Consider the following 13,436-nt stretch of genomic DNA (forward strand, 5'->3'; position numbering starts at 1 on the left):
GTTGTGTCCGACTCTGTGCGACCCCATAGATGGCAGCCCACCAGGCTCCTCTGTCCCTGGGATTCTCCAGGCAAGAACACTGGAGTGGGCTGCCATTTCCTTCTCCAATGCCTGAAAGTGAAAAGTGAAAGTGAAGTCACTCAATCGTGTCTGACTCTTCGTTACCCCATGGACTGCAGCCCACCAGGCTCCTCTGTCCATGGGATTTTCCAGGCAAGAGTACTGGAGTGGGTTGCCATTGCCTTCTCTGATACAGCCTTGATGTACTCCTTTTCCTATTTGGAACCAGTATGTTTACAATATACTATAGTCTATTAAGTGTACAATAACATTATGCCTAAAAAAATCAGTAATCTTTAATTATAAAATACTTTATGGGTATAGGGGAAGTAAGAATGGCAGTTGGAATTTAGCAGATGCAAAATAGTATATATAGGATGGATAAATAAGGTTGTACTGTGCTGTACAGATATTGAACTAAATTCAATATCCTGTGATAAACCATAATGGAACAGAATAAGACAAATAATGTGTATAGCTGAGTCACTTTTGTGCTACAATAGAAATTAACACAACATTATAAATCAACTGTACTTCAAAGGAATTAAAAAAAATATACACAATACTTAGGAATAAATTTGACCAAGTGAGAGATCTGTACACTGAAAAACATTTTAAAAATAATTTATTCGTAAAAAATGCTAACCATCATCTGTGCCTTCAGTGAATCATAATCATTTAGCTGCTGGATAATCTTGCCTTGATGTTGACGGCTGTAGCAAATTTCTTAAAATACAACACTATTAAAGTTTGCCACATTGATTGACTCTTTCTTTCACCAGTGATTTCTCTGTAGCAGACAATGTGTTTGATAGCATTTTATCCACAGTACATTTTAAAATTGACTTAAGTCTCTCAAATACTACTACTGCTTTATCAAATAAGTTTTTCTACTCTAAATTCTTTGATTTCATTTCAACAATTTTCACAGATATTTCACCGAGAAGGGATTCCATCATGTTCTTTACTCATCCATAAGAAGCAACTCCTCATCATGAAGTTTTACCATGAAATTATAGCATTTCAGTTCCGTCCTCAGGTGCAATTTCTAGTTATAGCTCCCCTGGCGTTTTCATCACATCCACAGTGACTTCCTCCACTGAAATTTTGAACACTTCACAGTCCTCCATGAGGGTTGGAATCAACTTCTTCCAGACTCGTATTAAAGTTGGTGTTTTGCTCTTCCTATGAATCACAAATGTTCTTAACGACATCTAGAATGATGAAACCTTTATAGGAAGGTTTTAATTTACTTTACCCAGATATATAAGAGGATTTACTTTACCCAGATCTATTCAGAGAAATCACCACCTATGTCAGATATAGCCTTATAAAATGTTTTTCTTAAATAATAAGACTTGAAAATCAAAATTACTCCTTGATACGTGAACTGCAGAATGGCTGTTGTTTTAGCAGACAGGACAGCTTTAATCTTGTTTTACAGTTTCATCAGAGCTCTTGAGTGACCAGCTGCATCATCATAAACAATAATATTTTAAAATATATCTTTTTCTTTCCTGAGTAGTAAGTCTTTACAGTGGACTGACAGTATTCAGTAAACTGTATTGTAAATGCGTGTGCTATTTCCAGGCTTTACTATGAATGTTCCATTCATAGAGCACAGACAAAGTAGATTTAGCATAATTCTTAAGAATTGTAGGATTTTCAGAACAGTAAATCAGTATTGGCTTCAAATCAGCTACCTATGCCCTTAACATCAAGAAGGAAATGACAATCCACTCAGGTATTCTTGCCTGGAGAATCCTCTGGACAGAGGAGCCTGGCAGGCTATAGTCCATGGGGTCACAAAGAGTCAGACATGACCGAGAAACTAAACAGCATATGCTTAACGAGTGAGTCAGTTTGCGCGTTGAAGCCAGGCATTGACTTCTCCTCTCTAGCTATGAAAATCCTTGATAGTGTCTTCTTCCAACACAGGCTCCCTTTGTGGCTCAGCTGGTAAAGAATCCACCTGCAATGGTAGGAGACCTGGGTTCAATCCCTGAGTTGGGGAGATCCCCTAGAGAAGGGAAAGGCTACCCACTCCAGTATTCTGGCCTGGAGAATTCCATGGACTGTATATAATCCATGGGGTCACAAAGAGTCAGACACGATTGAGCGACTTTAACTTTACTCCTCTTCCAACACAGGCAACTGTTTTGTCTACACTGAAAATCTGTTGTTTACTGTAGCCACCTTCATTAATTGTCTTAGCAAGATCTTCTAGATAACTTGCTGCGGCTTCTGCTGTTTACCTTGTACTTTTATGTTATGGAGATGGCTCTTTTTCCTTAAACGTTATGAACCAACCTCTGCTAGCTTCAAGCTTTTCTTTGCAGCTTACTCACTTCTGTGAACCTTCATGAGACTTGATGAAAGTTTAGGGCCTTATTCTGAATTAGACTTTGGTTTTGAGAATGTTGTGACTGGTTTGAACTTCTATTCAGGCCACTAAAAGTTGCTCCATATCAGTAGTAAGGCTATTTCACTTTCTTATCATTCCTGTGTACATTAGAGTAGCATTTTTAATTTCCTTCAAGAACAGCTTCTTTAAATTTACACCATGCAACTGATGCAAGAGGCCTGACTTTCAACCTGTCTTGACTCTAGACATTCATTTCTCACTCAGCTTAATAATTTCTAGTTTTTGATTTAAAGTGAGGTACGTGGGGCTCCTCTTTATATTTGGACATTTATAAGCCATGGTAGTGTCACTGCTAAGTCACTTCAGTCATGTCTGACTTTGTGCGACCCCATCCCTGGGATTCTCCAAGCAAGAACACTGGAGTGGGTTGCCATTTCCTTCTCCAATGCATAAAAGTGAAAAGTGAAAGTGAAGTCGCTCAGTCATGTCTTACTTTTCACAGACCCCGTGGACTGCAGCCTACCAGGCTCCTCTGTCCATGGGATTTTCCAGGCAAGAGTACTGGAGTGGGGTCACTAGTTGGCCTAATTTCAATGTTATTGTCTCTCAGGGAATAGGGAGGCTGAAAGAGAAAGACAAAGATGGGGGAGAGCCTGTCAGTGGAGCAGTCAGAATGCATTTGCTGTTTATCGTTTAAGTTTACAGTTTTAAGTGGGTATGGTTTGTAGCTACCCAAAACTATTACAAAGTAGCATCAAAAGTCACTGAGCACAGATAACCATAACAAATGTAAGGGTAATAAAAATATTTGAAATATTGTGATAAATATCAAAACATGACACAAAGACATAAAGTATACACATGCTCTTTTAAAGGAAATGGTAATGATAGGCTTGCTTAACACAGATTTGCCACAGGACTTCAGTTGGTAGAAATACATTATCTGCCAATCACAATAAAGCAAAGTGCAAGAAGGCGAGGTTTTCTTGTATTTGGGCTTCCCTGGTGGCTCAGATGGTAAAGAGTCCACCTGCAATGCAGGAGATTCAATAAATGGCGCTTGCAAACTTGAATAGCCACATGCAGAAAGAATGAAATTTGATTCTTACTTGTACTGTATACAACAGTTAAATCAGAATGGATCAAAAACCTAAATTTAAGTGCTTATAGTATAAAATTCATAAAAGAAAAAAGAAAAATAACTTGATATGGCATTTTGCAATGGCTTCTTAAATATGATACAAAAACGCAAGCAACAGCAATAAAAAATATATAAAGTGGGCTTCATTACATTAAAATTTTGGGGGCATCAAAGCACACTATCATAGGAATGGAAAGATAATTCACACAATGGGAGAAAATATGTGTAAACAATATAGCTGATAGGCGATTAATATCTAGAATATGTAAAGAGCTCTTACAATTCAGCAACAATATAACAAACGACTTAATTTAAAAGAGGTAAAAGAGAAACAATGTTAGAGAGGATAAAGGACTTAAATAGACAGTTACCAAAAGCATATACAAATGGCTAATAAGTACATTAAAAGTATTCAACATCATTAATTAGAGAGATGAAATTAAATCCACAGTAAGCTAAAACTTTATACCTACTAGAATGGATATGATAAAAACAAAACAAAACAAAAAGCAGTGAGGTATATAGAGAAGTTGGAACCCTCATGAATTCCTGGTAGAAATTTTGAATGTTCAAAATTTCTGGAAAACAGCTTGGTAGTCCTTCAAAATGTTAATTTTATGATCCAGTAATTTTGCCCCTAGGCATATATACGATAATTGAAAACAGAGATTCAAATAGGTGCTCTTACACCAATCTACATAATAACAATACTCATCACAGGTTAAGGATGGAAGCACACCAAGTGTCCATCAATTGAATAATGGTTAAACCAAATTAGGTATAAAGGTACAATGGACTTTATTTCCTCTGACAGTGACAGACTTTATTTTCTTGGGTTTCAAAATCATTGCTGATGGTGACTGCAGCCATGAAATTAAAAGACGCTTCTCCTTGGAAGACAAGTTATGACAAACCTAGACAGCATATTGAAAAGAAGAGATGCTGGCAAAGGTCTGTATAGTTAAAGCAATGGTTTTTCCAGTAGTCTTATATAGATGGGAGAATTGGATCATAAAGAAGGTGAGCACTGAAGAACTGATATTTTCGAACTATAGTACTGGGCTTCCCTTGTGGCTCAGCTGGTAAAGAATCTGCCTGGAATGCGGGAGACCTGAGTTCGATCCATGGGTTGGGAAGATCCCCTGGAGAAGGGAAAGGCTATCCACTCCAGTTTTCTGGCTTGGAGAATTCCAGGACTGTATAGCCCATGGGGTTGCAAAGAGCTGGACACGACTGAGCGATTTTCTTTTTTTTTTAATTTATTTTTATTAGTTGGAGGCTAATTACTTTACAACATTGTAGTGGTTTTTGTCATACATTGACATGAATCAGCCATGGATTTATATGCATTCCCCATCCCAATCTCCCCTCCCACCTCCCTCTCCACCCGATTCCTCTGGGTCTTCCCAATGCACCAGGCCAGAGCACTTGTCTCAGTGTATTAAAGATCTAAATGTAAGACCAGAAACTATAAAACTCCTAGAGGAGAACATAGGCAAAACACTCTCCGACATAAATCACAGCCGGATCTTCTATGACCCACCTCCCAGAATATTGAGCGATTTTCACTTTCACACGCAAGTCCCTTGGACTGCAGGGAGTATGAATCAGTCAATCCTAAAGGAAATCAATCTGAAATATTCACTGGAAGGACTGATGATGAAGCTGAAGCTCCAACACTTTGGCCACCTGATGTGAAGATCTGACTCATTAGAAAAGACCCTGATGCTGGGAAAGATAGAAGGCAGGGGGAGAAGGGGATGACAGGGACAAGATGGTTGGATGGCATCACTGACTCAATGGACATGAGTTTGAGCAAGTTCCAGGAGATGGTGAAAGACAGGGAAGCCTGGCATGCTGCAGTACATGGGGTCACAAAGAGTCAGACACAACTGAATGACTGAACAACAAACAAATGGACTGTTATTCAACCATAAAAGGAATAAAGTTCTGATACACACTACAGTGCAGATGAACCTTGAAGACTTTGCTTAGTGAAGTAAATCAGACACAAAAGGGCAAATACTGTGTTATTCCACTTACATAAAATATCTGGAATATGCAAATTTGTAGGGTTAGAAAACATATTGAAAGTTACCAGGATAAGGGAGAAAAGGGAAAACAAGGAGTTATTGCTTAATGGTAACAGGTTTTGGTTTTGTATAATGGAAAACTTTGAGAAAAAGACAGTACTGATGGTTCAGAAAACCTGAAAAGGAACATAAATGACAAACATAAAAAGATAATTTGATTACTAATGAAGAAAATGCAAAAAAGTCTTCACTTTTTATACCCTTTAGATTTGTAGAACTAATGGAATATAATGTACACAAGTTGTGGACATTTAAAGTGATAAGATAGTTTTCAAACCATATGGCACAATATTTTGAAATTTAATTTTGACTGTTATTACTCAGAAATTATACTCATAAGTACACACTTAATGTAGAGATACATTTGTACATTTGAGCCAGAAAATAACCATGTTGCTCATTATAGCAAAAGCAATGGGAACAACTTAATCTCTATTAATACAAAATTATTAATTGAGACTACTTATATATTTAACTCAATGTAGAATAGGCAAACCTTTTCTTTTAAATCATAGCCATTTAAAATTGTGTTTTTATATATTCTGTATTTAAGTCTGACCAAAACAAATGCTTTAATCAATACTAATAAAAATAATTTTTAAAAAAATCAAGAAATAGACATAATAAAAAATTGGGGTTTTTGTTAAAAAAGTAAAAATATGATATGAAAGCTCACATATTTTAAATAATTTAAAAAAATTAAGGCCTTTTTCATTTTTCTCTGATACTATTGGTAGACTCAGCTCTTCTGAAACTTTATTATAAATTACTTTTTGCTCTAAGCATATTTATAGGACAATATTTATGTATTTCTTCTGTACAGATTCTTAATTAAATTATTCTCTAAAATGTTACATTGGTTTCTGAATTTAAGAACTGCAATTTAATTAAATATGAACTCTTGCATAAATATATAAGCAATAAACAAGTACATGATTATATTTCGATAAGAACTAATATTAAATTGCTTATCATGATATAATATGTCTCCCAAAGAACTGTGCTCCCAATTTTGCTGGCAAAATGTAATATAAATGAGGGATTCTGTGCCAGCATATTTGGAAAACTCAGCAGTGGCCACAGGACTGGAAAAGGTCAGTTTTCATTCCAATCCCAAGAAAGACAATGCCAAAGAATGCTTATACTACCACACAATTGCACTCATCTCACATGCTAGTAAAGTAATGCTCAAAATTCTCCAAGCCAGGCTTCAGCAATACGTGAACCATGAAGTTCCAGATGTTCAAGCTGGTTTTGGAAAAGGCAGAGGAACCAGAGATCAAATTGCTAACATCTGCTGGGTCATCAAAAAAGCAAGAGAGTTCCAGAAAAGCATATATTTCTGCATTATTGACTATGCCAAAGCCTTTGACTGTGTGGATCACAATAAACTGTGGAAAATTCTGAAGGAGATGGGAATACCAGACCACCTGCCTCTTGAGAAACCTGTATGCCGGGCAGAATGCAACAGTTAGAACTGGACATGGAGCAAAACTTTTTCCAAATAGGGAAAGGAGTATGTCAAGGCTGTCTGTTGTCACCCTGATTATGTAACTTATATGCAGAGTACATCATGAGAAACACTGGGCTGGAGGAAGCACAAGCTGGAATCAAGATTGCCGGGAGAAATATCAATAATCTCAGATATGCAGATGACACCACCCTTATGGCAGAAAGTGAAGAGGAACTAAAAATCCTCTTGATGAAAGTGAAAGAAGAGAGTGAAAAAGTTGGCTTAAAGCTCAACATTCAGAAAACTAAGACCATGGCATCTGGTCCCATCACTTCACAGTAAATAGATGGGGAAACAGTGGAAACAGTATCAGACTTTATCTTTTTGGGCTCCAAAATCACTGCAGAGAGTGACTGCAGCCATGAAATTAAAAGACGCTTACTCCTTGGAAGGAAAGTTATGACCAACCTAGATAGCATATAAAAAGCAGAGACATTACTTTGCCAACAAAGGTCCATCTAGTCAAGGCTATGGTTTTTCCAGTGGTCATGTATGGATGCGAGAGTTGAGCTATAAAGAAAGCTGAGTGCCAAAGAATGGATGCTTTTGAACTGTGGTGTAGGAGACGACTTTTGAGAGTCACTTGGACTGCAAGGAGATCCAACTAGTCCATCCTAAAGGAGATCAGTGTCGGATGTTCATTGGAATGACTGATGCTGAAGCTGAAACTCCAGTACTTTGGCCACCTGATGCAAAGAGTTGATTCATTGGAAAAGACCCTGATGCTGGGAGGGATTGGGGACAGACGGAAAAGGGGATGACAGAGGGTGAGATGGCTGGATGGCATCACCGACTCAATGGGCATGAGTTTGAGTAAGCTCCAGGAGTTTGTGATGGACAAGGAGGCCTGGTGTGCTGCCATTCATGGGGTCACAAAGAGTTGGACATGACTGATCAACTGAACTGAACAGAACTGATTACCAAAGAATACACAAAAATAATCCTGATGCCTTTAAATGTACTGATCTAGGTTCAAATTTAGTTCTAACATTTTTTAAGCTTTACTATCTAGTGGCAATTTTATACTGTGTGCTTTTCCATGCTAGCTTATTTTTATTTACAGTAAACCACTCTCCACCTATATGTGCTTTTTATAAAACCTTCTCAAGTTAGATTTACATTCAAATTCCTCAGATAAGAATGTTCTATAAAGAGAATCATGTTATATCATTGAAAAATTATTAACAGAAGATATTATATTGTAAATAAAATTATAATTATAATGATTGAACATTAGAAATATTATCATATGATTTCCTGTCATAGTATGAAATTCTTATATAGATAGCTATGGACATATAAATATATAATATGTCTACAGGCATTTTAATGTTTTTCTGCCTTTGTTCTCTTGTTTGCTTTTAATATATAATGAGATATATTTGAGATATTTGTTTCTGTTCATTGGTAGGTCATCCAGATAAATTTTGAAGAATTTGACCTGGAAATTGGCTATGATACCTTGACAATTGGTGATGGGGGTGAAGTTGGAGACCCAAGGACAGTGCTCCAAGTGTAAGTTCTCAATATTTCTTTCTTGACTTAGCCTATCAGGTTCTTGTGTAATTTTACCTTTTTTTTTTCCATTGATTGTTCTCACTACCTTCAACAGAAGGAGTATAGTATATTATTTATTGTCATCAGTCTGCATATGGTATATTTATTAGTCCTTTTACATAAGGCTTAATATACTTGATCCACACATAGGTACTTAGAATCCATTGCCAGAAAGGGGCCTAGGATGAAATTACAGACAGGCTGATTGACCTTATTTTGGAAAATACTTTTACCCTCACAGAGTTTTAGAATAGAGTGGGGGAAAAAAAAAAGTTATGAAATTGATCCTAGAGACAGTACTACTAGTACTAAAAACTGGTGGGTGTTGCAATTTATTGGAGGCTTAATCATACCTGGTCATCATCAGTATCTGTTATTGAGAGTTAATCAGTGGTTTGACATGAAGTAGTAGTAGTAATACTAGAGCAGTGAATAGCTCTCAGAGTTGAACTAATATACTAAAAAGGTTCTTAATGTGAAGAAGAATGAAAAAAAGGATGAACTTATATTAAATAAAGGGAAATGTTAGGAACTTACTGTTCAGTCGCTAAGTTGTGTCTTGACTCTTTGTGACCCCATGGGCTGCAGCACGCCAAGTCTGCCTGTCCCTCACCCATCTCCTGGAATTTGCGCAAGTTCATGTCCATTGAATCAGTGATGCTATCCAACCATATCATTCTCTGCTCACCTCTTCTCCTTTTGCCCTCAGTTTTTCCCTATATTAGGGTCTTTTCTGATGAGTCAGCTGTTCACATCAAGTGGCCAAAGTATTGGAGCTTCAGCTTTAGCATCAGTCCTTCCAATGTATATTCAGGGTTGATTTCCTTTAGGATTTACTGAATTGATCTCCCTGCAGTCAAAGGGACTTCCAAAAGTCTTCTCCAGCACCACAATTAGAAAGCATCAATTCTTCTGCACTCAGCCTTTTTATGGTCCAGCTCTCACAACTGTAAAGATCATAGCTTTGACTATATGGATCTTTGTCAGCAAAGTGAAATCTCTGATTTTTAAAATGCTGTCTAGGTTTGTCATAACTTTCCTCTCATGAAGCACAGCATCTTCTGATTTCATGGCCTGCAGTCCTGGAAATAGTACATACTGTGTTTTTTCACTCTGTGTTTTAGGAACTTGTCTGTCACCTTATCCTTGGCTATTCATTCCAATAATCTCTCTGGGATAGGGGCAAGAAAAAATATTCAGGGCTAGTGTACTGTTTTCATGTGATAAACCTCAAATGGTTATGATATGCTTTCTCTCAGTATTCCTTTCATAACTGTTGACTTGCAGTTCAGGCTTTATCAATGTGGTGTTTCTCAAAAATTGACCTTTCAGAAAATTCCTTCACATTTTATATTATAGTTTTTAAAAAGAAAGAAAAAATATATTTTCACTGCTTTTATTTCTGCCTTGCGCACCTTCTTGTCCTTCACCATTACACACACACACACACACACACACACACGCACACACACACGCACTCCGTACATGCTCACAGTCATTTAACTTCCTTGAATGCAGCAACTATTACTCATCTTGGATTTCCCAAAATACCTAACACAGAGGCTTGTGTTAACACTGTTAGGTGTTGCATGAATTATAATGGGAGAGGAAAAATTAAATCTGCATGAAGACACATCAACTGAAACATGCCAGCAGGAGGAAGTCTTTGCAGACATTAGCAAGGGCACACCATCAGGTGTAGAGCACTGTGCAGAGGACTGCCTGGTGGATCAGTGCATCCAGGCTGCTATGGTTCTATATGTATAAATATAGCACAGACTGAATAGTTTATAACAGCAAATATATCTCTCACAGTTCTGGAGGCTATAAGTCAGAGGTCATGGTGGCAGCAGATTTTGTGTCTACTGACAACCCGCTTTCTGGATCATAGACGGCCATCTTTTTACTGTGTCCACATATAGCAAATGGGGGCAGAGTTCTCTCAAGAGCCTCCTTTATAAGGACACAGTCACATTCATGAGAGCTTACCTTCGTGACCTAATCACCTATCAAAGTCCCCACCTTCATATAACCTCACATTGGATATTAGGTTCAACATATACATTTTGGCAGCAGGGGGACATTTAGTCTCTGGCTTCAGAGTTTCAACAGTGTTCACTGATACCACATGCAAGAAAACAATGAAACTGACAGTAGCAATTGTCTCATGTGGACAGAATTCGATGTGCAGTCATTCAAATGACTTGCTGTTGGGCAAAAATAAATGCATGCTCTTGAAGATTCAGAATTACTTTAGGCTGCAGTATGAAATAATCTCTGTGACATTTGTCTGTGTGACATTGCTAGCAACAAAATGTTAAATAGAAGAGAGAATTTATTTTTATGATTCTTCATTATTTCTTCAGTGTGATTATAGTCACATTTTCCATTATGAAAACACTGATGAGTTTACTGAAAAAAAAAAAAAAAAAAAAGAAAGCAGTTTACTATTATACTTTAGTTTGTTTTGTGAAAATCCTGATGATTTTATTGCAGTCTAAGCAATGATTATGGCTTTATTTGGAGTTTTGTGTATTTATTTTGTGTTGGATTCAATTGGAACAAATTGTCTAAAGATGCTTTTAGTAGGTATTTTTTTCTTCTTCAACAAGAATATTTGTATGGTAGACATTTCAAAAGTGACTATAGAAAATAAATTAAGACAAAATATAGAAAAGCTATGTAAATATATTAGAGTTCTTCCCACAAATGCCAACTATTTAGCATAGCACCTTGTTAGAGTGCTAAATATGTAAATGAAGTATCCATAGAAAACTACAAAGATGTATGTGCTAAGGTCTTGACCTTCAAATCTTTCCTAAAAACTAGCGTTAATATAGAAATCTCTTTGTATCTGTAATAAGAACTGTTCCAAACGCTCTCACATATATTATGCTTTAGAATTGGCTAATAAATTAAAATTTCTGAAACCCAAGACCTTAAATGAAGCAAAACTCACAATTATTCACTACTCAGTTACCTAATTGAACTAACATACATGTAGTCCCATCATTCTGTAGTACTTTATGTATTTCTTAGGCCCCACCTTACAGTTTATTGGATATTAGATTCCCAACCAGGGATCAAATCCACACATGTTGCATTGGAAGTACAAAGTCTTAACCACTGGACTGCCAGGGAAGTCCCTGTATTTTAATTCTTAAAACTGTGTGTTGTTCCTCTAGTATCTTGATCGACTTTCCTTTCTTTTTTGTTTTTAATCTTTTTTTAAGACTTACTGAGGCATAATTGATGAAAAAAATAAGACATTTTAAATTACACAATGTGATAATTTAATGTATGTATACTTTGTGAAAGGATTCTCCCATCAGATTAATTGACATATGTACTACCACCCCACATATTTACCTTATTTTTTTTTTCAGTGAGAACTTCTAAGTTCTACTTGTAGTAAATTTCAGTTATACAGTTCAGTATTATCCACTGTAGTTACCATGTTACACATTAGACTTTCAGATCTTATTCATCATATAACTAAATCTATGTAAACTTTTACCAACCTCTACCTACTTCCACCACTCTCCAATACCTGGTAGCTCTCTTGTTTCTATAAATTAAGACTTTTCGTGCGCTCTCTCTCTTTTTTTGGTAGGGGAGGGGATTCCTTCTATGTGAGTCCAAGCAGTATTTTTCTTTCTATATTGACTTATTCCACTTATCATAATGCCCTCCAGGTTCACCCATGTTGCTACAAGTGACAGGATTTCCTTCTTTTTTAAGATTGAACCATATTTTAGTGTGTGTATGTATAAATTTTCTTGAGCTATTCATCTGCTGACAGATTGACAGACACTTAGGGTGTTTCCATATCCCTGTAATTGTGATTAATGCTGCAGTAAAAATGGGATTATAGATAACTCTTAGATAATGGTTTCATTTCTTTTTGATATCTGTAGCCAGAAGTGAGATTGCTGGATCTTATGGTAGTTCTGTTTGTAATTTCTTAAGGAATGTCTGTGCTATTCCATAGGGTCTATATTGGTTTATATCCCCACCAACAGTGTACAAATTTTCCTTTTCTTCTACTCCCAAACCAGCATCTGTTACTTCTTGCCTTCTCAGTATATAAGAGTTCCTTTTTCTCCACTTTCCACCAGCATTTGTTACTTTCTTCCTTTTTATTAAATGCCATCCCCTAACAGATGTGTGTTCATTGGGAGGACTGATACTGAAGCTGAAACTCCAATACTTTCGCCACCTCATGCGAAGAGTTGACTCATTGGAAAAGACCCTGATGCTGGGAGGGACTGCGGGCAGGAGAAGAAGGGGATGACAGAGGATGAGATGGCTGGATGGCATCACTGACTCGATGGACGTGAGTTTGAGTAAACTCCAGGAGTTGGTAATGGACAGGGAGGCCTGGTGTGCTGCAATTCATGGGCTCGCAAAGAGTTGGACACTACTGAGCAACTGAACTGAACTGAGCAGATGGGAAGTGAGGTTATGACACTCTTTGCTGTCACCCTAATGGTGATATTCCAAGATGTTTGTTAATTTAACTTTTGTAGCCATCATCATTATCCTCAGTGAATTGTATGTATCCAAAAATGAAGGTATAATTCATTCTTGATAGTCCTATATTAAAACAAAAAAATTTATTAAATCTATTTCTATAAAAGGCAAAAGTTACATATTTGTACAATACAAAAATATATTGGAATGTAGGACTATAGTTGTTATTTCTAA

At 36.7% G+C, this 13,436-nt stretch overlaps 1 protein-coding gene across 5 annotated transcripts in view; it reads left to right on the plus strand.

The window, feature by feature from the left end:
• Positions 1-13,436, plus strand: part of CSMD3 (CUB and Sushi multiple domains 3) — a 1,331,483-nt gene that overhangs the window by 698,217 nt on the left and 619,830 nt on the right. For all 5 annotated transcript variants that reach the window (XM_070477231.1, XM_070477232.1, XM_070477233.1 and 2 more), the window contains one exon: positions 8,584-8,687. In XM_070477231.1, the coding sequence (XP_070333332.1) occupies positions 8,584-8,687 (104 nt within the window). The remainder of the gene's footprint in view (positions 1-8,583; positions 8,688-13,436) is intronic.

This window comes from Odocoileus virginianus, chromosome 15, assembly GCF_023699985.2.
Source record: "Odocoileus virginianus isolate 20LAN1187 ecotype Illinois chromosome 15, Ovbor_1.2, whole genome shotgun sequence".
NCBI lineage: Eukaryota > Metazoa > Chordata > Mammalia > Artiodactyla > Cervidae > Odocoileus > Odocoileus virginianus.